General features: G+C 45.3%; 2 protein-coding genes across 2 annotated transcripts in view; one reads left to right on the forward strand and one right to left on the reverse strand.

Moving 5' to 3' along the window:
• The window catches only part of scospondin (subcommissural organ spondin), a 74716-nt gene extending 63006 nt beyond the window's left edge, over positions 1-11710 (reverse strand). Inside the window, exons 1-17 of the mRNA XM_034560613.1 lie at positions 11658-11710; positions 11124-11333; positions 9957-10039; positions 8926-9096; positions 8601-8824; positions 8348-8450; positions 3455-3613; positions 3238-3323; positions 2908-3033; positions 2238-2394; positions 1896-2148; positions 1665-1806; positions 1399-1543; positions 1052-1224; positions 742-960; positions 494-659; positions 124-376 (exon numbers count right to left, since the gene is read on the reverse strand). Coding sequence (XP_034416504.1) covers positions 124-376; positions 494-659; positions 742-960; positions 1052-1224; positions 1399-1543; positions 1665-1806; positions 1896-2148; positions 2238-2394; positions 2908-3033; positions 3238-3323; positions 3455-3613; positions 8348-8450; positions 8601-8824; positions 8926-9096; positions 9957-10039; positions 11124-11333; positions 11658-11710 — 2723 coding nt within the window. The remainder of the gene's footprint in view (positions 1-123; positions 377-493; positions 660-741; positions 961-1051; positions 1225-1398; positions 1544-1664; positions 1807-1895; positions 2149-2237; positions 2395-2907; positions 3034-3237; positions 3324-3454; positions 3614-8347; positions 8451-8600; positions 8825-8925; positions 9097-9956; positions 10040-11123; positions 11334-11657) is intronic.
• Positions 11711-16095: 4385 nt separating this feature from the next.
• Positions 16096-20383, forward strand: aoc1 (amine oxidase copper containing 1). Its single transcript, XM_034560486.1, has 4 exons — positions 16096-17632; positions 18528-18816; positions 19436-19568; positions 20114-20383. The coding sequence occupies exons 1-4, from the start codon at positions 16096-16098 to the stop codon at positions 20381-20383; spliced, it is 2229 nt and encodes a 742-aa protein (XP_034416377.1).
• Positions 20384-25500: the final 5117 nt, after the last annotated feature.

A 25500-nucleotide genomic window follows, 5' to 3' on the forward strand; every position in this document is an offset into this window, starting at 1 on the left:
TTCCTGTCAAAACGTTTTAAAAGAGAACACAATAAGATGTTGAGTACTTTAGCCAGGGAGTGCTGTGATTTGAACAAAAGGAGTGAAACCCCAGCCACAGGTTGCTCCTAACACTGCACATACCAGGTGTTGCAATTGTTCTGAATCACGGCCCCAGACCGGTACGTCTTGTCTCCTTGCACACAGGGGCACATAGTGATGGGCACACACTGGCCCTGGTGCTCCTGCGCTAGCCCCAGTGGGCACTGGCAACCCGGAACACACATCCTGAGACCCGTCCCACCGACAGAGGCATCGCAGCTCCTTGAGTCGGAACAGGAGCTGCCGCAGGTGCGACCACATTCCTGGTACACCTGACCCCCCGAACACTGGACCGCTGGGGAGACAGGGAGAGGAGGGAAGATTTTTTAATTACTTTGGACATTTCTACCAACTCCATATTGTTAACCAGTAATTAACATCCAGAAAGAAAACCCTTAAACCAATGGCGTACCGCAGAAGGTGCGATTGCGCCAGTGGACGGCGACGCCCTCTTGAGCGCAGTGTCGGGCGTAGGCTGTGAGGATGTTGCAGTGACAAGCCCTCTGAGGAGCGCAGCCACAAACCTCAGACAGACAGAGACGGAAAAGGGGCTCCCTCTCCACCACATCATGACATGCCTGCAAAATCAGACGGATAGGATGCATGTGTGAATAAACTATCGCCTCTGAGATTGTAGGAGATTTAAGGTGCCAACCATACCTGAAAGACGGGGCTGTGTATGACGGAGCACACTGTCTCGGCGTACTGCCTCCTTTGTGTGTAGGTGGTGCAGGGGTCAGGTGGAGAACCTCTAGGAAGAGCACAGTGCTCTGTCCTGAATTTGCTTGCGAACAACGACACGCTGTTCTCCACGTCTCCTTCCGGGGTGGTGAAGTCGTCGTGCTGGTTCCAGGTCAGCGTTCCACAAAGGCCGCGCACCTTGAATCCAGTATTTACAAATAAATGAATAATCAAATCAGTGCAAGTGTCTGTAGTCAAAGTGTGGGTTGGGACAGGTTGCTATGGTCACCTTATTTGCGAAGCCGGGCTGCAGGATGATGAGAGCCAAAGGTCCATCTAGGTGCCAGAGCAGCTGGGCTCCAAAAGCCTGGATGAGGAGAAATGAGGAGGAGGCCCTCCGCACAACCAGGTCCCCCGTCACCACAGGCAGCGGCTCCCTCAGGCCATTCAGTGTCACTGTACCTGGAGGGAAAAACAACTGCAAGCAATCAGGAGGCAAAATAGAAAATTCTTACGAAGACCTAGCCAGTAACTTTTATTAAATAAAAATAAAGAAAGAAAAAGTTCAAGTCTGCATATGTTGAATTAGAAAATAGTAGCTGAAAGTAGTCAGCTTGCAGCTTATAGTTAACTCACCGGTGTCTGTGATGGTGACTGTGGTGCGGAGTGCCGTGACTGACATCTCCCTCAGACAACCCAGGCCTCCTCCACCCCCTCCTCCTCCTCCCACTGTACACTCCCCGCAGCGCACGCTCACCACCAGTTTCCTGTCAACAAAGTCCTAAACGCACACAGAAGGTAAGCTCTAAGGAGAGGTGGCTGCCACACACACACACACACACACATCTCATAGTCTCATAGTGTGTGTCGCAGTTTGCATGGTCGCATGTCATGCATCTCACCTCCACAGCAGTGTAGGAACAATCTCCTCCCTGTAGTGAGTACCTCTTTTTGTCAAAGGTGGTCACCTGTAGTGCCCCCATCAGGCTGCACTGGGCTGCACACTTCTCCCCAGTACACTGCCACTGGCCTGCTCTACACACACTGGGAGGATTATGGGTAGAAACTAAAAGTAAACAGGATGATGGATAGTCAGAAAGAGAGGAAGATATATATATATATATTCCGCTAACCAGGTGTTGCATCTCTGCTGGATCCTGTCCCCTGACTGGTAGGTGCGTCTGCGATGGAAACAGGGACAGTCGTCCCTTGTCAGACAGAGCCCCTGGTGGAGATAGAGGCCCAGCGGACACTCGCAGCCGCCCACACACTCCTCTCTGCACTGGCCCATGGCTGCACCAGGTCCGGGGGGCTGGGGAGACGTGCAGCTGGGGGGACAGGAGGACACACAGTCTGAGAACACCTGACCTCTGGGACAGACGCGACCTGGGAGGACAGAGAAAGGAAGAAGAGAAACAGAGTTAAAGGACGGCTCCGGTGCTTTTGGTATTTTACGAACTGTTGTATTTCATTACCACACAGGGTGTGTGACCTCCACACCATGCTGACATGTTGCTGAGCACACTCTCGGGCATAGCTGGCAAGGGTGTCGCACACCGCTGAATCCCTGTCCTTGGGAGGCAGGCTACAGTACAGGTAGAGGCAGGTGTCCATGTACGGTGCTGGGTCCACCTGAAAGACACAAAGTCATCAAATGTGGGTTGTTCAACGGAGCAACCTGTCAAATAACATGCAGAAAAGTTACTTTTTCTGTGCAATGTTGAACATAAAAGGAACAGATATTCCTGGAAATATTTACAAAATATCTCAGGATTTCCAAACATGCATTTTATGCACTCCCATGTGTCATCATATAAATAAAAAGTGTACCAATAATTGGTTGCAAGTAAAGCCAGAGAGAGGTAGTCTATAAAGAGATAGCTATATCCTAAATTATAGATTATTAACCAGAATTAGTTTACACCGTTTCATTTCAGAGTTTCAAAGAGAAAGAAGGACTTCTATGCTCATGCTAAGCCGATTATGTAACCGGTAAATCATTTGCCTCCATGAACGTTTTGATTTACATTGTCATCATAGGCTTGGCTTTCAAAAAAAATTAGAATTTGACTCCTAATAACTAAAAAGAGTTAGCAAACACTGGTCATGCCAGGTGAGTGTGTGTAGGTATCAGGTGTGTCTGACCCGCAGGTGGCAGTGTGTGAAGGGGTCCTCCAGCAGTCGGTGACACACTGACTCCGCCTGCCCGCGTAGATCAGGGTCACCTGAGACGTCACAGCTGTGGCCGAGCTCGGCCGCGTCACGGCAGTCCTGAGTGGAGAGGCTCAATTAGAGAGGGGGCTTCTCAGGAAAGTACTTCACCGTTTATTTTGAACACAGTAGAAATGTCAAGCGTGTTTCAACAGCACAAAAGTCTCATACTGGTGGCTCATAAAGATAAATTACAGGGCAAACAAAAATGTCTAATGTTGCAAGAAAAAGTGAAATACTCATTCAACACATTCAGTGCAGTACTTCGTTGTGCTGGTCGGGGACCTTCCACGAGTTGCCGAAGCTGGCGGCGAACTGAGACACAGCTCCGCCCATTGTGGTGAAGTCATCTGCGGCAGGACGCAAATAGACGCGTTAATATTAAAACGTAAAAGAGTTAGCTCAGTCGAATCAAGAGGAACATGTGTGTGCTGTTTGTAAGTATAGGTGTGTGTGTTTGCATCCGTCACACTTTCCGCACCGTCAGCGTTGTTGTCATAGACTCCACAGAGCCCCCTGGTGGCTGCCAGGTGGTCGGCGGTCACCGTCAGGTAGACGGTGTTGGTCAGGTCGAACTTTAGTCTCACTCCCAGGCCGCTCTCCACAAACACAAAGTCCCCCAGCCAATGAACACTCACTCCTGTGAGAAGTTCAATGTGAAATGTGAATATCTACAGCATTCCCATCTTTGTAAGGCCAGTGAATATTTCTGGTGGAGGTGAAGGAAGCCATCTCCCAATATGTACATATCATCCTACTTAGTTAATGGATAATAAGTCAAAATGAATAAGGACAAATTGTAAAAATGCAGCTCATTTACTCAAGTACTGTACTTAAGTACGAGGTACTTGTACTTTACTTGAAAAATCTGATTGAAATTGGAGAACTTCTTCCACCACTGCAAATACATACTCCCAACAATGTACGTAAAATGGAAACATACAGGGACTTAAGTTTAATATAAAATCATATTGTCTTCTACATTTACTTATGAATAGATGATTTAAATATCAATTCAAAACTTGTGGCAGCGGGGTGTGGTTAGGCTCGGCTGCAGAGTGTGGAGTGGGTGTGTGGTTCAGGGAACAGTGCCGGGACAGGTCTAATCAGCCTCAGCTGGGGTGAGGGTTAATCGGCCCCAGCTGGGGTTAATCAGTGTATTTGTGTGTGTGTCCGTCTTCCCTCAAAAGGAGCAGTAACGACGGGGAAGAAGAGCGTGGGGCGGCAAGAGTTCGCAGATACAGCCGTCGTGTGAGACTATGCAAACAAAAAGGTTTTGGAAACTACAACCAGCCCTGTCGTTGCCTCTATTCTGTCCGAGACTCTTGGGACAACGGGGAAACTCGTTACAGTGGAGCCCAACGTGGTCGACAGATGGAGCACAGAGAGCAGCAGCCGAGGGGGACCGACACAGCCGATCGTGGCGCTGGGGCAGATGCTGGCTGGGATCGCCGCAATGCAGAGGGACCAGCCGGAGACGAATCGGCAGTTCCTGGGGGAGCTCCAGGTCTAGGCGGAGAGGCAGGCGTTCGCCCTGGAGCAGTTCGCAGCCTGGACAGCTGCAGCTCTGCCGCCGGCGGCCCCTGCCATGCTTACGGGGGTGGCCCTACACCGGATGGATACTGGGGACGACGCAGTCCTTCCTCAACTCGTTCGAGGCAACTGCTGCTGAGTGGGCGGTCCGGCTCCTGCCTCTGCTGGCCGGAGAGGCACAGACAGCAGCGCACGGGCTTCCCCTGGCAGCCAGGCAGAGATACATGGACGTGCGCAAGGCCGTGATCGACCGGCTGGGGCTGTCTCCGGAGGACCACCGACGGTGGTTCCGTGAAGCCAGGCTGGGGCCCGAGGACCGTCCATTTGACTGAGGGACGCCGCCAACAGGTGGCAGCAACCCGGGCATCCAGGTGCTGCGCAGGCAGTGGTGGAGAAAGTGGTCATAGAGCAGTTTGTGGCTGGATTGCCTGCCCAAACGTCAACGTGGGTCCGCTGTCACCGGCCCTCGGCCCTAGAGACCGATGTCACCTTGGCAGAGGACCACTTGGCTGTCCATCCCCCTGGGCAGGGGGATAGCAGTTGCGTGCCGGCTTCGGCCCGTCCGACAGCCCCCCCACGGAGGAGGCTGCCTCCGCAGCTCCTGGCGCGGCCAACGCCAGCTCCGTGTCCAGCTCCGTGGCCAGCACCCCTCCCGTGGGTCCCTGAGCTGCTGAACGCGGCCAGCCCCAGCACTCTTCCTGACTTACAGGGTGGTTCTCGAACACCAGGGCAGGGGTGTTGGAGGTGCGGGCAGCCAGGGCACTTCCGGAGGGAGTGGTCCAGGTGATTCGGGTTGCTGGCTCTCCAACACACGGTAAGAATCCAGTGGGGTACACGCCAGGCGATGGTGGATTCGGGCTGTACGCAGTCTATGATCCACCAGAGCCTGGTTCGCCCCGGGGCATTGATGTAAAGGTCGCAGTTAGCTCCCGCCTTACGAACCCCCTAATCTTGGGAACAGATTGGCCGGGGTTTAATAAGTTAATGGGACAGGCTGCGGGGTGCGTTCACGGCCGACAGGGTCATGTGATATCTGTTTTGTGCTCAGCGGTGACGCAAGATTGTCCGACACTGCAGACAGGGAGGGGGAACCGGCGGACCCTCCCGTGGAGACTCCACCAGCTCCCGAGTTTCACTCCATGGAAGATGTTCCATACTCTATGCTCAGCCTTTGACCAAGTGATAAGAATTGATATCCATTATATCCGCACTTTTCATTGACTAGGGACAGGCTGTATGGAGTGAGCCGTGACGCTCAGACAGGGCAGGAAAACAGCCAGTTGCTGGTGCCGAAAAGCCGACGGGAAATGATTTTACAGGTGGCACACTATAACCCGATGGCTGGTCACATGGGATATGATAAAACACTGGACTGGATAATGACCCGCAGACGTGCGCCATTGGTGTGCGTCCTGCCCGGAGTGTCAATTGGTAAATCCCCTACCACTCCGAGGGCGCCTTTGCCTCCTCTGCCATTAATGGAGATACCGTTTGAGCGAATCGGCATGGACCTCATCGGGCCATTTCACCGGAGTGCACGCGGACATCGCTTTGTGTTAGTCCTCATGGATTACGCAACAAATATCCGGAGGAGGTGCCGTTGCGCAACATTTCTGCAAAGAGTGTCGCGCAGGCGCTGTTTCAGGTCATCTCCCGAGTCGGAATCCCGAAAGAGATTCCGACTGACCAGGGCACCCAGTTCATGTCAAGAACACTGAGAGAACTTTACGGGTTATTGGGCATCAAATCTATACGGACCAGTGTGTACCACCCACAGACAGACGGTCTGGTGGAGCGTCTGAATAAGACTTTAAAGTCCATGATCCGTAAATTTATTAGCGAAGATGTGCGTAATTGGGAAAAATGGCTTGATTCTCTATTGTTTGCAGTGTGGGAGGTTCCCCGGGCCTCCACGGGATGTTCTCCCTTTAAACTGTTATTCGACAGGACTCCGCGGGGGACTCCTCCCAGTTTTCCTTAATCAGGTCGAGCACCAGCAAAAACGAGATCCAGTAGGTCCTGGACCTGCGGGAAAAGCTCCACACACTGGGTAGGATGTCACGTGAGAATTTGCTCCAGGCCCAGGGACGGCAACAATGCCTGTACAACAGAGGGGCCAGGCTGAGACAAGTCACGCCGCGAGAGAAGGTACTTGTATTGCTTCCTTCTTCCAGCTCTAAACTCCTCGCCAAGTTGCAAGGGCCCTTTGTGGTCACACGGCGAGTGGGGGATGTCGACTATGAGGTGGTGCGTTCAGACAGGGGCGGAGCTACACAGATTTACCACCTCAACCTCCTAAAAGCATGGAGAGAGGCGGAGTCTGTTTCTCTGGTGTTTGCTGTATCTGAGAGAGAGGAGCTGGGGCCTGAGGTCCCAAAATCCACCAATCCGGCCTCGCTCCTTTGTGAAGACCATCTCTCCAGGACCTAGAGAACAAACATTGCCTAGTTGCAAGAGCGGTTTGCTGACATGTTCTCTCTCCTGCCAGGACGCACATATCTCATAGCGCACCAGATCGAGACTCCTCTGGGCGTGACGGTGCGGTTACGGCCCTACAGGTTACCTGAACACAAAAGAAAAGTGGTTCAAAGGGAATTGGCTGCTATGCTGGAGATGGGGGTAATAGAAGAGTCACACAGTGCGTGGTGTAGTTCCATCCTTCTTGTCGTCAAGAAGGATGGGTCTATACGGTTCTGTGTGGACTATCGCAGGGTGAATGACGTGTCACGATTCGATGCTTACACAATGCCCCGGGTCAACGAACTCCTGGACCGACTGGGCACTGCGCGTTTCTTTACGACCCTGGATTTAACCAAGGGCTACTGGCAGATTCCTCTGAGTCCAAGGAAAAGTCGACCTTCTCCACTCTGTTTGGTTTCTACCAATTTACCACACTTCCCTTTGGGTTGTTCGGGGCCAGAGCCACTTTTCAACGCCTCATGGACCGGGCGCTGCGTCCGCACGCTGCATATGCTGCCGCCTACTTGGATGATGTCATCATCCACAGCACCACCTGGGCGGAGCATGTGCAGCGGGTGGGCGCGGTCCGTCAGGGACTCCGTTCTGGAGTCCCTGAGGCAGGCGGGGCTCACCGCCAATCCAGGGAAGTGTGCGGTTGGACGGAGGGAGGTACAGTATCTGGGGTACCACTTGGGTGCCGGGCAGGCGCGCCTTTAGGTGGACAAGACTGCCGCCATCGCGAGGCAGTTTTTGGGGCAGGCGGGTTACTACAGGCGGTTCATTCCAAATTTTGCAGATTTGACCAGCTCCTTGACTGACCTGACCTGGAAAGGTGCCTCAGATCCGATCAGTGGACGGAGCAGTGCCAGTTGGTGTTCGAGAAGGTAAAACAGGCTGTCTGTGGGGAACCACTCCTTCACACACCTAACTTTTCGGGGGTGTGGTTCAGAGAACAGTGCCGGGACGGGTCTAATCCACCTCAGCTGGGGTGAGGGTTAATCGGCCCCATGTTAATCAGTGTATGTGTGTGTGTGTGTCCGTCTTCCCTCAAAAGGAGCAGTAGCGACGGGGAAGAAGAGCATGGCGCGGCAAGAGTTTGCAGATACAGCTGTCGTGTGAGACTATGCGAATAAAAAGGTTTTGGAAACTACAACCAGTCGTGTCATTGCCTCTATTCTGTCCGAGACTCACGGGACAACAGGGAAACTCGTTACAATAACTACAAATATTTTTTTATTTAGCTACACTTGGTTCTGTTCAGGTCCGAATATATCATGATGAGCATGAGGGGGATTTTATTTTATTTTAACTTTGCCTCATGTTTACAATATCAGACTAGAATTGGAACAAAGGGAGAGCTTTAATAACTTAAATTCTTTACCATTTTGGAAGAGTGGTTGTCCATTTGGAACGGGAAGGTTGTTCAGCGTTAAGTTCTTGTGGTGAATTGAAACCAAATCAAGACCCAGCATCATCCTCAAAGCCTGGAAGCAGAGGGACGACATTTTAAAGTAGACATTTTTATCGCTACAAACCACAGGCCAGACATGCTTTATACTGGCACCCAGCTAAGCTCCCCGATGTTCCTCCCAGAGCATGCCACTGATTATATTGCTTCATCAAGTATTACACACCTTGCTGCAGTCTCCTCTCCCATCACAGACCGTACTGATGTAGACTGCCCACGTGCCATCAGTGGATGAGGCCAGCAGGTAAGTGCAGCTGCCTTGGAAGTGGAAGTGCTTCCTGTCAAAAGTGCGGTAGTGGGCTCCACCCCAGGACATACATGTGGCCGAGCTCTGAGGCATCCTGACGCTACCCAGCAGACCACCGCGCACCAGAGGGGAGAACTGGGAGTCTGTAGGGCAGAGGTATAGTGTGTGTTATATATGTGATGATACAAGCAGTGCTTCATTAGCATGGTAGGTAGGTCCAGTGTGTGCATTGGTGCTCTCTGACCAGGAAGAAGAGTGTAGGAGCAGGACAAGCAAGTCTGGTCGGAGGCGTTCCTCCAGCTTAGCCCCCATAGGCTGCTGCAGCACTGCTCCAAGGGCATGAGAGAGGAGTTATGGACTCCAGGGAACTCCTCACAACTCCATGTAGAGTAACACTGGCCACGCACGCCCACACCTGGGAGGAAGAGGACAGAGAGAAGAAGTAAACAGAGAGTGAAATGGGTGAGAAAGAAGGAGAATGATCCTGGTAGGGTCACTGTCTTTAGATATTTGAAATAAATTAGACATAATGAGAGGTGGGTTTTTATTAAATCGTATTAATCTTGAAAGAAACCAGTGAAAAATCATCATGAGGATGTTTTTTTAGTCTAGTATGGTTCATGTAAAGCCATGAAGCGTAAACCTTTGTACAATTATTGGAATGTTATTATTCTTTGACTAATATAGTTAGTACTTCATTTGTCTGCCTCAGTCCTCAGTCCCTCCCTTCAGTCACATGCAGTCATCTGCATATCAGTTCTCCATCCCTCATACCTCCTCCTGCCTCAGACTTTCCTATCTGTCCTAAATCCACACATTTCCTGCCAGGTTGTCAAAGTTACTTCATGCCTGAAACTGGTAACCCTGAAATCTAGACCTGAACCTGACCCTGAAATACTTTAGGGTGCCTCAATCTTCAATCCCCCCATACTTCGCACACTGCCTGTACCTGTACCTGCACTTGCAATTGTACGTCTACCTTTACCTACACTTGAGCCAGTACCTGTACCATACCTGTACTTGTACCTGCAGTTGCACCTGTACCTGTATCTTGCAAGAACCTAATTACACAATATGATTTGCTGTGCAGCTAACGTCAGTTTACTTTCTATGTTTCAAAAGCTATACAAAAGTTCAGATTGGTTATTTTCAATGATCTGTCGGTAATGGTTTTATATTTTGTTACAGTACAGTATATTTACATATATTTCTGTGGTGACCATGATTCACATGTAAAACAAGCATGGAAGTGATTTGTGTTTTTCTTGTCCTCACCATCAGAGCAGCGTGGTCCGCCCCAGCCCTCACAGCATGCCCTCACGGTCTTGTTCACCAGCTGGTTCTCCATCTCTGGGGGTCTGAAGACACATCAGGTTTGAAATGGCAATATATACATAATACTGCGTCCCTGTAAATTAAGGGCATTTTCTTCACATTCTACAGCTGTTGTAGCACAAAAGCGGGACTATGGTCCTGAACACCATACACGTTGCCCCGTAAAGCAGGGATTAACAAGCTCCTGTTACTAAGTGGCTCGCTAAACGTTCACAGAATTTGTACTTAAATTCAGTAACAAAAAGTGAACTTTGTAAACCCACAATAAGCTGTCAATTTAAGGTGTCATGCTGCTTTTTCAAGTTTGGTTACATGAGTGACACTGTAACATTAGGCGTTGTCAGCAGATTAGCATCAAACACCAGATTTGACAATGAAAATAACCAGGCCAATCAAAGGCTATACTTTTTTCATGTTTTTTCATGAATGTGAATGAGAAATGTGTGTGTGTCTCATTTGCGGCGCAGCGAGTCAGTCGGTAAAAGACGTGACTTTAATCACCACCGCAGCTTTCCATGGGACTGGCAGCAGACTAATAAGAGAGAAGGTGAAGGAGCTGAAAACAATGTTTAAAGACCACGGTCTCTGTGACAGAGGCTTTTGTTAAGTGGTGCACATCCTGGTTGGAATTTAAGGTCCATAAATGTAAAACAGAAATTATAACTATAATGAGTCATACTAATAATAATCATGATCAATAATAATGATGATGATTAGCAATGTCCTACTTGGTGCTCTGCGCAACTTTCATTTGGTCAAGCGAGCACTCAAAGGAAATAAGGTTGGAGAGCCCTGCTTTAAAACAAGTTAATTGGATACGGTTGTACCTTCAAAACAACATACATACAACAAAACAAGTCACATTGCCACCCATCACCACCACCTTACCAACCAACCAAGGAGTCATTGTTGGAGCGACATGAATGTGATCTTTGCAAATATGTAAACAAAAATATTTTTATCTGATCAACACCAGCAAACCTGCCATGATGCTGTTGACCTGAAAAAAAAACCCTTTTAACGAGCTGAGAACACCCTGAGTGATCCAGTTTACTTTTCAAACATCTAGACACTAAGATGCGGGCCAAGACTCAACTCTTCACTTACTTGTACAAGAAACAGGAGGCCTTCGGGCCCTGTAGTTTGTAGTACAGTGCGATGCCGTCGTCGCCACCGTGCTTGGCACGCATCCGGTCCACATCCAGCCTCCAGGCCTGGGTGTTGTACTGGTAAACCTCAGAGCAGCTCACTTCCAGCTGCAGGCGCGGGGACAGGACTCGCTCCACTCTCTCCTCCACCGTGTGCTCACACCAGTGTCTGGAGCATGGTACATAGATCTGAAATATTTCCTTTTCAAGTGTGCTGTTGTGACTAAACGGAATGATGTTTAATTCAAGGGCTGGAAATCTGGGGTCAAGAAGCATTCTGCTATCTATCCTCATTATAAAAACATGAAACAAGACAGCAACAGACAAAGTTAGTACACAATGTGTTGATTGATAGTATAATCGTAAATAGTTATAAACAGGTTGTTAAGGAAGATATTTGCAGAAGATATCCCCAGTAAGCGTGTTCTTATGTAATGTCATGCAACATATAAGTTAACTTAATCCAGCTTTGACTGGTCTGAAACATGCTCACCCCATTCCCATCACTGTCTGCAGTCCAAGCAGAGTCAGTAGTAGGGTCCCCATGGACCTCTCCTGAATGTGTGTGCTTAAAGTCCCTGCAAAAAGTTTGTGTGTAAGTTTTTTTTTTTTATAATCAGAATTGACATTGACAAAAACATAATGACATTCTTTTTAATTGTCAAAATAAAATCAACTTAATTGGCAGCTGAAGGAATTCTTCCTGACAGTTAACGATAAAGGTCAGGCCGGCAGGTCTACAGCCCAATGAGTGGACTCGAATCATCAATGTGACGATTGAATTGAATGTGTTGTAGTGTGTCCTTGTGAGTGATCAAAAATTCAAGACATTTAAAAAAATCCCATCATCAAGCTACAAACGGTGCACTTACCTTTGAAGTGCTTTTGGGAAATCTTTGCCATAAAAAGTCCTTAACTTGTGAATCAATATTTATAAGTCCTTTCTTTCTGTCATTATTTTTCTGTGTGGTTCTGTCCAACAGTATGTCATACACTCCTTAGTGATAGTTTGGCTTATGGGGGGAGCGGAGATGCAGGCTTTTAAATGCGGGGGGTGACTCAGGGGATGTACAGTGGCCTCTAAACCTGCTGCCATTGGATATAAGTGGCACTGTCACAGCCGGGAGGGAAGGCATTGGCCAACGAACGTGTGACGGACACGTCCGCTGACCTCGCCCCCGTCAACCTTTACAGGACGCTCTAGGTGATGGCCGGGGGCGGTGGAGCCTCGGCCACAGAATAAAGAGATGTTTGTCAGAGCCTAATCCTGTAAAAGAAAGGCGTTTCAGGAAGGATGATGGGGGCATTTATTCAATGAAGCGTGTCAACAGACATGGGGAATGAAGGCTTTTAGACTCACCAATATCCTGAGTCTGACCTCCTGACCCTGGAGCGGGGAGGCTCAAACACAGCTGTCACCACAGTATACCTAAGCTACTGGTGTCAAGGGTTGGCTTCCACGGTATAAGCAAAGCAGCGTGTGGTAATTGACTTCCCAGGAAACTCGCAGCCTTGGATACACTACGTTTCTTGATAGAGATAGCAATGGGCTGTGTCACTTTGCTGGTTCACTGCTTTGTCGTCACTTGTGAGAAGACGGGTGAGAGGCAGCGTTGCCAGATGTAGGATAATGATCCTATTTGTATCATCATTTTGCCCTATAAAGTTGCTGTATGAGAGATGAGAGCTTGACCATTTTGTGAAGCTCATAACTCTGAGCTGGTTTTGGTTTGCACCGTCTAATTTTAATTTATTAAAACTCAAACATCATAGCCCATGCAAATGATGTTCAGCGTGTGTTATGATGTTAATGAATGTGACTCGTCAGAGAGAGCCCAGTTATTTAAGAGAGTGGATGGCAGACAGACAGATTGGAGGAGCAAGTTACTAATACTCTTACTTTCAGACAACAATAAACTAGATTTAGAGTCTACAGCTTCGATAGAGGGACAGTGGTGCTTTTGTGCTAACATTAGCATTTCATCACATGCTCACAGTGACAATGCTAATATTCAGTCGGTATAATGTTCCATGTTCACCATCAGAGTTGAACATTTGCTAATTAGCACTTTTAGTGGGAAAGCATTTTGAACTCTGTGAAATCAATGAGTTGAATGCTCTCAAATGTCATCAAATTCAAGGTAATCCATTGACACCAAACAAGCCAAATGTACTATATGAAAAGAATATTCAGTTGCATGGCGAGGAAAACTGAATTCTAAAAGGAAGCAGTTTGTTTTTGCACCACATAGTTGGAGCAAACTCCCATACAATCTCAGATCTGCTCCAACTCTCAGCAGATCTCATTCATTTATGAAAAATGGCTGAAAAACATTTTGTTTGCCTTTTATTGAATTTAAATGTGTATGATTTATTCATATTTCACACTGTCCATGTCAAGCCGTGCCTCCTGTCTGTATTGTGTGTGTGTGGTAGGGGCGTGGTTCCAGACTGATCTCCTCCTGGCTCCTTGATTAGACCAACCTCACCTGCTCAAGCAACCAAGCTGCCTTCAATTAACTAATCACCCTGCTGTTTATACACCCCGGTTCCTCAGCCACTGTCACCAGATCGTTGTCTCAGCTGACCTGGTAGTGGCTGCTCTTGGCTGCGCTTACATCGAAGGTTCAACTTAATTGTGTTTGTCTTGCCTCTGACCCTGTCTTTCTTGTTCTCAGTCATCCGTCCTCCCGGTTCTCCAGTCTACCTGTTGTTCCCTGCCTGGCCTCCCCCGCCCGGATTTCCCTGCCATTCCCCGACTGCTCCTCCGTAGCTGTTTCCCTGACAATAAACAATTTACCCCTTCTACTCCCTGGTCTGCGTTTGGGTCCACCACCATATATCGTAACAGCAACACTGTCATTTATTATCTGTCTTACTCTATTTCAACTTAATTTTATATTCTATTTTTTAATGCTTTAAAAAAATATATCATTTTTCCATATCTTTTCTATATCACTGTGTTGCTTTTCTGTCTTAAGTAAAGCACTTTGAATTGCCTCATTGTTAAAGGGTTCTATACAAACAACCTGCCTGTTATTTCATCATGTTTACAACCTGCTGTTGACCAATCAGCTTCCGTTGCTGCGAAGAAGGTGGTTAAATATAAGCCACAGTCCATTAACTCGTGTGTCCCTAAGAGAGTTTTCTTTAATTGTTAAAGCAGGTTTATGGGACTGGTCAACCCTGTTTTACAAATTGCTTGAAGCAGGAGGACAAATCCAGGTACAGTAGTTTGGTGGTCTTTCTTTTTTTCCTGATTTAGAAGTGCAAGTGTTTCTCAAGGAGGCACTTATCATGTATCACAGCATCTAACTATAAAATAAGGAATCTCAGTCTGTCTGTGATCTGAAACTTGACTTGAACTGGACTTACCCTCTAGACTCACTGATGAGCATCTCTGGGTTGAAGAGGCGAGAAGGATGTGTTAAATTACTGTAGATTATAAACTGTCATTAGTTGGAGACCCAGTGTAATTATACAATATGATTGTACTATAACTGTAAAATAAGTTTAAATAGTTATTATTGCATGCCTAAAAATATTACATTGTTCCTGTTACCCAGAGTAATGATAGTTTTTATCCATTCTTAGGAGTAAAATATAGGAACACTTTTATTGCGCTTTAGTTCCATATTGTTTTTTTCTCAAACTAGGAATGTTGGTATTGGGAGATTCAAAATGTTTTTTTTCTGAAATAAAACTATTAATACCGCGCAGTATATGTTCTGCATTAAATGTTTTACTAAAGTGAAGGATAGGTACTATCAGTAAAAGGTAGAGCTTTACATTTTATTATGATGCAATAACATTTCTCTATCAGGTAAATGTAGTACTACACAGACTATGTTTATATCAACAAATATAGTTCTTTGCCCATATTCCAAAAAAGACAATATACGTCCAAAGAACGCTCCAAAAACCCAAAGAATAGCGGCATATTCCACATGTCTTGATTGGAATATGCTCTAGTCAGAATAAAGTCCAATTCAGAATATACAAACGGAATATAATATTTACATGAGCTATATAAAATTGGGAATATTGTCATATTGTGAACAATAGTGGAATATGAGTGTACATCTTAATGTTTTCTTCTGAAGAAGAAGTATACAGTAACTAGTGTACAGTTCAGTTGCTCAAGTGCTTTGGGGGCCTTTTGTAAGTTATTTCGGGGTAGAACAAGTTTGGCATTTTTTCATATCTAAACATAATTAAAACATGTGGAGGGAGCCCTTTTAGTTTGGGACCCCGTGCCCAGGTTGCCTACCTCATCTCACCTGAACCGGAGTCTATTCTACTGTTGTTTCGGACTTTGAGTAGCCAGGACTTGGGTGTGTGACTCTATTCTGTCATGGCAGGTGTATTGCTGAGAATGTGCAGTGGAGTGTGAAGCATTCAGCCCGTACTCAACATGCACTGCACTACAATTACAAAATGACCAAAATGCACTCTATCTCTTAGGTGTGCAGCACACACAGGAACAGCAGGAAGATAAACAGAGAGCAAAGAGAAGGGCAAAGGTCAACATTGTGCTCTCTGCTCTGAGTGTCTTATAGCAGAGGCTGATACATACTGTTTGTGTTCTTGTTGAGAGGTAGAGGAGAGACTGATATAATAAAAGCAAATAGAGAAAGAATTGTTTATCCAGTTGCGAAGAGAAGAAAGAAGGGTCAAGTGTTTCCTTGGATTTCTGCAGGAGAGCGATGACTCTAGCTAGCTTTAATTAGTTTTGATTAGTTTGTGTAAAATAGAATACAAATAAAGTAGTAAAAAACAGGAGTAGAAACAGAAACAGAGTTATTCTTTCTGAAACTACATCATTCTAAAAGATTGATTGCGAGATCCTTTTCAAGGGTGAAAATGAAGTGTGAATTCATTTGAAATGTCCATGTAATTAATTATGCATACTCTTTTCTCATTATACAGCCATGAGACTTCTCTGTCTACTGCAGCTGGTCTGCTTGGCTAGTTGTAGTGGCTCCAGAACGAGAGACTGGGCTCATCATGGTGCCCCCATGTTTGCCGACCTCACAGTACGTGAGATGAAAGCTGTCCGGGCGTACCTGCATGGTATCCCAGAGCTGGATCTCACTGATGCTCGTAGCAAGACTCTGATGAAGAACAGCATCCTCCTGATGGAACTCCATCTGCCGAGGAAGCATGAAGCCCTGAGAGTTCTGGACCGTGGACAGGCCAAACCCCCACGTCAAGCCCGTGTAATCGTCCAGTTGGGTAACCAGACCAATCCTAACATCACCGAGTACATTGTCAGTCCTCTGCCATCCCCAAACTCCCACGAAGTCAAGACGTTCAAAGGGGATAGGCCTATCCGTTTTGAGTCAAGGCCTATTACCTCTGCAGAGTATGAACATGTAACTGACATCCTCAAGAAGATCACAAACAAAGCTCACAAGCTCCTGCTCGAGACCACAGGAGGGTTTTCTTTCACTAACTGCTCAGACCGCTGCCTGACATTCTCAGACATAGCCCCCCGTGGACTGGGTCCAGGTGAGAGGAGAACCTGGATCATGTTGCAGAAGTTTGTGGAGGGTTATTTCATCCACCCAGTTGGATTTGAGGTGATGATCAACCACCGGGACCTGAATCCAGAAAAGTGGACTGTCGAGAAGGTCTGGTACAACAGCATGTACTTTGACAGCGTTGAGGATCTGGTAGAAAAGTATGAATCAGGTGGTGTAGAGAAGGTCAAACTGCCCGATCATGACGATAATGACCTCTACTCCACTTACATCCCGCGGGGACAAAGCAGTACACCCACTGATATCCACGGGCCAAAGCTTGTTGAGCCTCAGGGGCATCGCTATTTTGTTGACCGCAACTTTGTCGAATATGCCGGATGGTCTTTCGCCTACAGAGTCCGTTCATCAGCTGGGCTTCAAGTCTTTGACCTCCGTTTTAATGGAGAAAGAATTGCCTATGAGATCAGCCTCCAAGAAGCTATTGCCTTCTATTCTGGTGATACCCCCGCTGCCATGCAAACAAAGTACATTGACGCTGGCTGGGCAATGGGAAGCTCATCCTACGAGCTGGCGCCTGGAATCGACTGTCCAGAAATTGCCACCTTTGTTGACCTTTACCACTACTTTGACACGGACAAACCTGTGCACCACAAAAATGCACTCTGCATTTTTGAGATGACCACTGCAATGCCTTTGAGAAGGCATTTCAATTCCAACTACAAAGGAGGATACAACTTCTACGGGGGGCTGGAAAACACTGTGCTGGTGCTGCGGACAACTTCAACGGTTTACAACTATGATTACATCTGGGACTTTGTCTTCTACCAGAATGGGGTGGTGGAGGTGAAGGTCAGCGCTACAGGATACATCCATGCCACTTTTTTTACACCTAACGGACTTCACTACGGTACCAGGGTGTACAACTATGTGCTGGGAAACCTGCACACACACCTCATCCATTATAAAGTGGACCTGGATATTGTGGGTGAGTATTATTTCTTAGTTTTCAACATCTGTTTAAAAGCAGTAATTCTTTATTGACAACTAATGAAAGATCAGAGAAAATCCCAATCCAGTTTTCGATGAATTACGTCTATATTGGATGATTCTGCGCAATTTATCTCAAGCCTATAGCATGCCATCTATGTATTTACTGTGTTAGACTTAAATATCAGACACATCCCTACTTTACTTTTAATATGAACTGTAACCACATCCTCTACCCAATTGTTTTAGTTACCGAACCCTAGCATACCTTAACCAAAATTGATGTGCTATAACCACAATTATTTTTCCATATCAGATATTACGCAGATATTGTAGAAAGTGAGAACTTTATAAGTGTTGCCACTGATAAGACATCATCTTTTGGCGACAAACTTAATCCGCCATTTTGTATAATGCGCTAACATTGAAGTTGTTGTTTGGCGATGGGATTGGGAAAACCCATCACACAAACTCTGTCCCTGAGATCGATGGATGAATGGGTTACAACTAAGTATACCTGCCACTGTGGTCTTTAAAACTAACTATTTCCTTTACACCAATCACAATAGATACATAAACCCTGAAGGCTGTGCAATGAGGTGAAACACAGAGCAGACATAAACTTGGTCTTTTATTGTTGCCAGTCCAGATAAAATGGACTTCTGGACTTCACCCTGTGATAAAGGAGACAGTCATTGCCTAGCCTTTCAAGCCTGTGTGGCCTTTCTCTTAAAATGTGTGATTGTGGCTACCTGTGATGCCATACATAAGTCAATCACTTAATTTCTGAAGAAATACCTGTGATGCAAATGTGCTCTATAGTCTCTCAACAGACTGCTCATACTTTGACATCTAACTTCCCCCGATACATATTTGCCTTCACTGTGTTTCAGGTCGAGAGAACAGCTTTGAGTCGTTGGATTTGAAGTATGTCAACTTCACAAATCCCTGGAGCCCGGATCATTTCGTCGTCCAGTCTAAACTCCACCGGACAGAGCGCAAGACCGAGCGATCTGCCGCTTTCTCCTTCAACAAAAAGTTCCCCCGCTATGTGCACTTTTACAACCCCAATGAGAAAAATAAATGGGGGAACCAGAAGGGTTACCGTATTCAGTTCAACTCACATGCCCACAGTGTCCTTCCAAGAGGCTGGAGAGAGGAAAAAGGCATCAGTTGGTCAAGGTAATAAAATATTTCTTTATAAGTTATATATGATGAAGGGTAAAATATTAAAGCCTAATATGCCTTGTTTTTATGGTTGCCACAATTCTGGATGTCCATCAGTCGGTATGTTTGACCTACGTTTGGAATCTACAGTCAAATTTAAGTTCTGTGCATTTGAGGATGATTCACACACATTTATCTATTTGCAATGATTGACCCAATGGAGGTTGGTGGGGCTGAAGAGGTCAATCTCTGAATTGGGAGTCTAGTTAGAAATCAGGTCAACGTAGATTTATGGTGAGGGAGTCAACACAGGTGCATCAAACACCTTGTTTTACTCTTTATTGAATATCTTTGTTGAACTTTTGTGACCTAATAATGTTTTGTCACTGTCGGGCTATCCAAGTAAAGTGTTGGCACTTTATAAAGCTAAACTATGTTTCTGACAATGTTATGATGATCCTGAAGACCCAGTGGGAGGTCACGATGTAGAATGGTAGAATAAGCAGACTGAAGAGAAAATAATAAACTTCTACTTGATAAAATTAGAACAGCAAAGGCCCACTTTGTCTGTCCGCTATCAGCATCAAACTGATTGACTGATTGACTGATTGACTGGGGAACTGTCCCTCCGCAGGTATCCTCTGGCTGTGACCCGCCATAAAGATAGTGAAGCGACCAGCAGCAGCATTTTCGCCCAGAATGACCCTTGGGAACCAGTTGTGTCTTTTGAGGACTACATCCGCAACAATGAAGACATAGTCAACCAGGTACAGAAGTGGAGTCCACAATGCACATGAAAGCCAATACTTTTTGGATTAGATTGAAATCAATATTCTTGTATTCAGAAAAAAGGAGTAAACAAACACTGAACTGAAAAAATTAACACTGTTAACGAGTACCGATCAGTGTGGAAAGATGAGTATGATCACCATCGCTGGTAACAGTTCAAAAACCATTTCCATTCAATGTTTTTTTAACTGATCATTAAAAATGGCCCACATAGTCTCTTTTTTATTGGTCCAAGAAGTCACAATTCAATAATGGACGGCGTCCTTTGTGCTGTTTCAAAGGGACTCTTAGAAATGTGGTTTACACTTCGGGGGTGGGGGTGTTTTAATGAGAAGTTACGTCATTGGTTTCCATTTACTCTTCCGAACATAATCAGTTCATTAGTTCTGGTCACTAACCATCATGGTGACTCACTAATGCTGACATTTTCTTATGTTTGCACTTTTAAGTAGATAAATCCCCCCTGTGATGTGTCCTATTCTAAAAAAAAATGTGTATGTGATGTTTGCTCTGCTGCGTGCAGGACCTGGTAGCCTGGGTGACGGTGGGATTCCTGCATGTGCCTCACTCAGAAGACATCCCCAACACGGCTACGCCTGGCAACGCGGTGGGCTTCTTCCTCCGGCCATTCAACTTCTTCGACGAAGACCCTTCGGTGGCGTCGAGAAGCACCGTCATTGTCCGGCCGGGACCGGACGGCAAGTCCAAGGTCCAGAGATGGACACCTGAGGTCGTAGGTCACTGTTTGACAGACAAGCCATTCACGTACAATGGCACATATGCAGGAGTCTAAAGCTGTTGTTTTTAGGGTGGGAGGGTTCCAAAAAATGTTTTTTCTCAAATATAATCATAACAATAACTTAATAATGTATGTTTGGTCAGATTTAGTCAATGTGACAACCTTATTTTTCTCTCCGCCATAGCTAGTAATGACTAAAAAGATTTTTTTATGTTAGACTATTTAGTTGCTAACGTTCTAAATAACATACATCTATTGCACATCATATACATTTACAAGTTAATCTTAATGTTGATGATAAAGTGCCACACACAGGGGGAAGGGGAGGTGGACTATGTCACAGGGAAAGTGGGGTGGGGGGGGGGGGCTCCTCTAATCCCATGTTGGGTTTCCATGGATGAGGTTTAGCAACGGCGAGCATCCAGGATGCAGGATGCTCTGTATCCGCCCTGCTCGTTGTAAACTGCAGCTCCCTCAGCATGTTCCTCTTGCCCCCACGGTGGGAAGGCTTTCCATGGAAAGACAACAGGCCTTCCAAAGCAAACAGCCTGGTTCCGGATCCTTCCCCGCAAACAGTCCAGGATACCACCGGGCTGCTCCATCTCCCCTGGAAACCTAACCTTAACAACATACAATGTGGCACAATGTACAAACATCCATAACAGCACATGTAACTGCTGTGTCCCTTATGTAGGCCTTCCTGACACATAGCAATGCCACTTTACACTTCTCTAGCCAAATATTTCATCGAATAAATCAACCTGTTTTCATCACATTGTGTGTTTTTGATTGGAACTGTTCTTTAATAAACAATGATCAATAAACACAGTTCTATATTAGACCCCCCAAACTAAACATAACTGCCCCCAAAAAAAAGGACGTTGATTTTGCAGTGGCAATGTCATCTTGTTTGAAGAGTAAGTAATGAGCGTTTTTGGAGTAGGGGAAAGGAATCCAGCCAGGAATCCTGTCGTCAGAAAACCCTTTTTATAAATGTGTGCCCATGTTTTACAGTGCGCATGTTAAAGAGGGATCTCATGAGAGCTATGCACTCATGAGTGAATGGACAGCAGTGGGGGAGAGGACAAAAAAACAACAATGTGAATTGGGTAACCAGCATTCCTATAGCTATTCCCATGGCAATGATGGGCTTGACGTCACAACAGACAAACTGTTGGAAAGCAGTGAAAACACAGTTAATTCATTCTCAACATCTCACGTGTACAAAAACATCCACATTGTATTGCACTCATGCTGCAGTGCCCCAAAATGATTCTCTCAGTTCCCTATAACCTTTGTGTGACTTTTTTGGGCACTCCAAAAATGCTGAAAACATATTGTTGTACGCAGCCAAAAAACTTGCAAATGAATACTGCCATTGGATTTTTACAAGATGGCACAACATACATCATGTCTTAGTCAGGTTATGGGATCATGATAACAAAATAAGATATGGACCTGACGTAAGATAACCAAACACAACCAAAGACAAACATTGTGACAAACAATATTTTCATATTTCTTCAGAACATGTCGACGATGAAAAACTCTTCGTGGGCCGGGATTAAGAAGTCTGGGAATTTAGATGGTGCGTTGTTGCCGCCTAGTGGTTTCTTCAAAAAACTGTTCATAATATATATAATATAATAACGGAAACAGTGTCATCTAGTTACAGTTCAGCCTCTGGGCTGCGAGAAAGGAGTCTCTAAATCCATATATTTATTGAAACAAATTGGCTTATTTGAATCTCTGAAAACCTCATGGAAAGAATGGTAATAAGCCTTCTGTGCCATATATATGCCTTTAAAAAGGCAAACCCAGCTCCATCTTGTTTTCATTTGTTGGTTTGAAATAGTCAGTAGCAATCTATAACAAAATAGTATGCCTATTCTCTACAAATTATTTAAAAAACTATACGTAAACTACAAAAAACTGTTTAATTAAATTAATTTCTTATTTTCTCTTGTCGTATATGTTGATGTTGTCAAACATCAAGGCTCTATTTTTCGTTCATGTGATGAGATACAATATAGCATAAAATGTTGCTTTCAAACATAAAAACAGCAGTAGGTAACATGGGAGCCCCAGGACCACTCCCCACTTCCTCGAGGGGAAATTTGATTTACAGCGAAGGACAAAAACACAAATACAAAAAAACACCATCAAATTGCATCAAGTCAAATAATCTGTCAATAGTTGCACTGCATCTGTATGGATGTAAATTTAAATTTAAATTTAAAGCATGAAATTGTTAATACTTGACATTAGTGCTTTTGTTACCCTTCCTTCCTTGCCGCCTTCCTTTCTTAGTTTATCTTTCCCTTCTATTTGCAGTTGTGTGACTTTGCTCTGACCATGATTCCCCCCCCCCCCATTCATTAAAGCCTTTGTGCGAATCCCACAGTGCGACTCTGAGATGGAAATGTCACATATGTCTGAATGAGCTGATATTTCAACACTACATCCTGTTTGAGATCCTCAGCTATAAATATCATGTGATAATGAGTCAGCAATATTTCCATTGTATAATAGAAAGATGTGACAGTAAACACATTTGTACTTAGGAAGAGTATTATTGGACCAGATGTCCGGCAGATGAGGCCAGCTCTGGCCTTCATTGTATGACTTCCAACTCACACTTAATTAGTTAGATTTTAAATATGTTTAATATTAATAATCATTCATCATGAAGCAACACTATTTGGATTTGTGGATTTGAATTTCCAGCCACAGTGCAACAAATGCTTTAACAAACCACAAGCAGCAAACAGCAGACCGACAACGATAGCAGCGCGTTGGTGAAAGTAGTAAAGCGGACATTTTACTTAGAGACAACGGCCGCCTTCTCCAAAAGTAAAATGGCACTTGAGGGCACTCGGCTTGTCAAAGCACTGCAAAAAGAAATCTAGTGGTGAGGTTGCAACTGATCACCTCTCTGGTCACACGCCTCAACAAGCGTGTTGGAGAACTACGGTGGCCTTCAGGTAACGTTTGAACGTGAAAGGCTCTCGCTAGAGCCAGTGCTTGGTTTGTCCGTTCTGGGCCACTGTAGAAACACGATGGCTCAATATGGCAGACTCCGAGAAGAGGACCCGCCCTCTTTATTGACGTACATGTCTCATCCTAAACTAACAAAAACACAATTGATTCTTCGTTTCAGGCGAATACTATGAATAGTTATAAATATTACATTCACTTTCAAACTACACATTCCTTTAAAGTAATAATCTTTCATTTGAATAACTGTCGAGCCGGCCAAGGTAGGAGGCCGGCTCGCAAGGCATCAGACACAGCCAGGTCCAATGGACCCAAGTGACTCCTGCAGTTACCGCTTATTGCCACAGGTGCTGCCAAAAAGAAAAAAGCGGAGATCTTTGAGTTTTTATTTAGCTTCCAAAAATCTAAATCAGATGAAATTGAAAACAGGGATGTGTGTGGACAAAATAAAACTGAAATAGGTTGGGATTTTTCAAGTTTTCATTTACATTCAGTTCTTCCTTTTTTAAAGTTCGATATGAGTCAAACATATTCCAGTGTGTTGCAATTACTTGGTTAGTTAGTTTCCTAGTGAGGAAAGATCACACACCGCAAGTGTTTTATATAAATAGCTATGAGTCAATAGCTATAATAGCTGAATACTGATGAGTCAAGTTCACATTTACTTACTTGCTTTATAAGTTGATAATAGATCTAGGTTGTATAACTAAGACATTAAAAGTGTGTTTTCAGAGGGATGGCTGTTCAAGGATTTTGTTTTAATTCAAAGAAATATCATAATAATAATAATGTATTTAATTTATATAGCGCTTTTCAAGGTACTCAAAGACACTTTACATAACATATTTAAAAAATCCTAAAAGCTATACAATAAAATTATCTAAAATTACAATAAAAACAATAAATAAAAACAATAAGAACATAGAGCACACAATCACAAATTAAAAGCAGTTCTGAACAGGTGGGTTTTGATTTGTGATTTGAATATGGAAAGGTCAGTGCAGTCTCGGATGAGTATGGGGAGAGAGTTCCAGAGGGAGGGGGCAGATATCCAGCAAGTATGCGTGCAAGTGCATGTTCCTGTATGGGTGCATGTGTCTGCGTATGCGTGCATCTGTAGAGGGGGTGAGTGGCGGTGTGTGTCCCCACTGGTATTCCAACCATCCCATTCCTCTTTGTCGCCCCTCTCAAAATAACCCCCCATCCCCGGCAGCAGCTGAGACAAAACGTCAGACAAAGCAGAAAGAGATTGGAGGCAAAGAGAATCACCTCACACATCCCAATGGAGAGGATGTTAGCATGGTCTCATCTCAAAAATAAAAAAGAACACCGTCCATTTCTAAGGACGATGTGCAGATTATGAAATAATTTCAGTTTAGTCAGATTGTGGGGGGGGGTCACTGCCTGTCACTGCAACATGCGTGAAGTGAATGTGCTGGTGAGTCATCAGCTATCATCCATAACATGTATCCGGTCATCCCAGGCTGGTGGCTGGCGTAGAGGGAAAGGGTAGGGGGCAAGGGGAGGACAGGCTACAGTAGGGCGACTGTGGGTCTGTGGTTAGCAGGTCTGTCTTTTAATTGGAGGATCGGTGGTTCGATCCTCGGTCCTAGTTGATGTGTCCTTGAGCAAGACACTTAACCCCGAATTCCTCCCCGTAGCTGTGTCTACGGTGCATGATTGTAAGTTGCTTTGGATACAAGTGTCAGCTAAATTAAATGTAATGTAATGTACAGTGAATTCAGGAGGTTTACCCCCCCCCCCCCCCAAGGCTCAATAAATGGTTGTTTAGATCCACCTCTCAAAACCTAGTGTGGTTTTCAGTGGACTAAAATTGGAAACGTTTGCTATGGAGGCACAGATTTTACTGCCTTTACAGTGCCACCAGGTGCATGTCAGTACTCCTCCCTGGCCCCTGGGGGGAGGGCACCATGAAAATTGTTGAAGCTGCATCTTGGCAACAACATACTCTTTTAACCCCCTCAGTGTGACTTATGATCTTGTCTCATGGCCTTTACACACCACTCCACCCAGCAGGTAACGGCCAATATGAGAGCTTTACATGCAGAACATACACACATATATACTGTACATATATATATATATATATATATATATATATATATATATATATATATATATATATACACACACTGGCTCGAGGAAACATCGGC

This window comes from Cyclopterus lumpus, chromosome 20, assembly GCF_009769545.1.
Source record: "Cyclopterus lumpus isolate fCycLum1 chromosome 20, fCycLum1.pri, whole genome shotgun sequence".
NCBI lineage: Eukaryota > Metazoa > Chordata > Actinopteri > Perciformes > Cyclopteridae > Cyclopterus > Cyclopterus lumpus.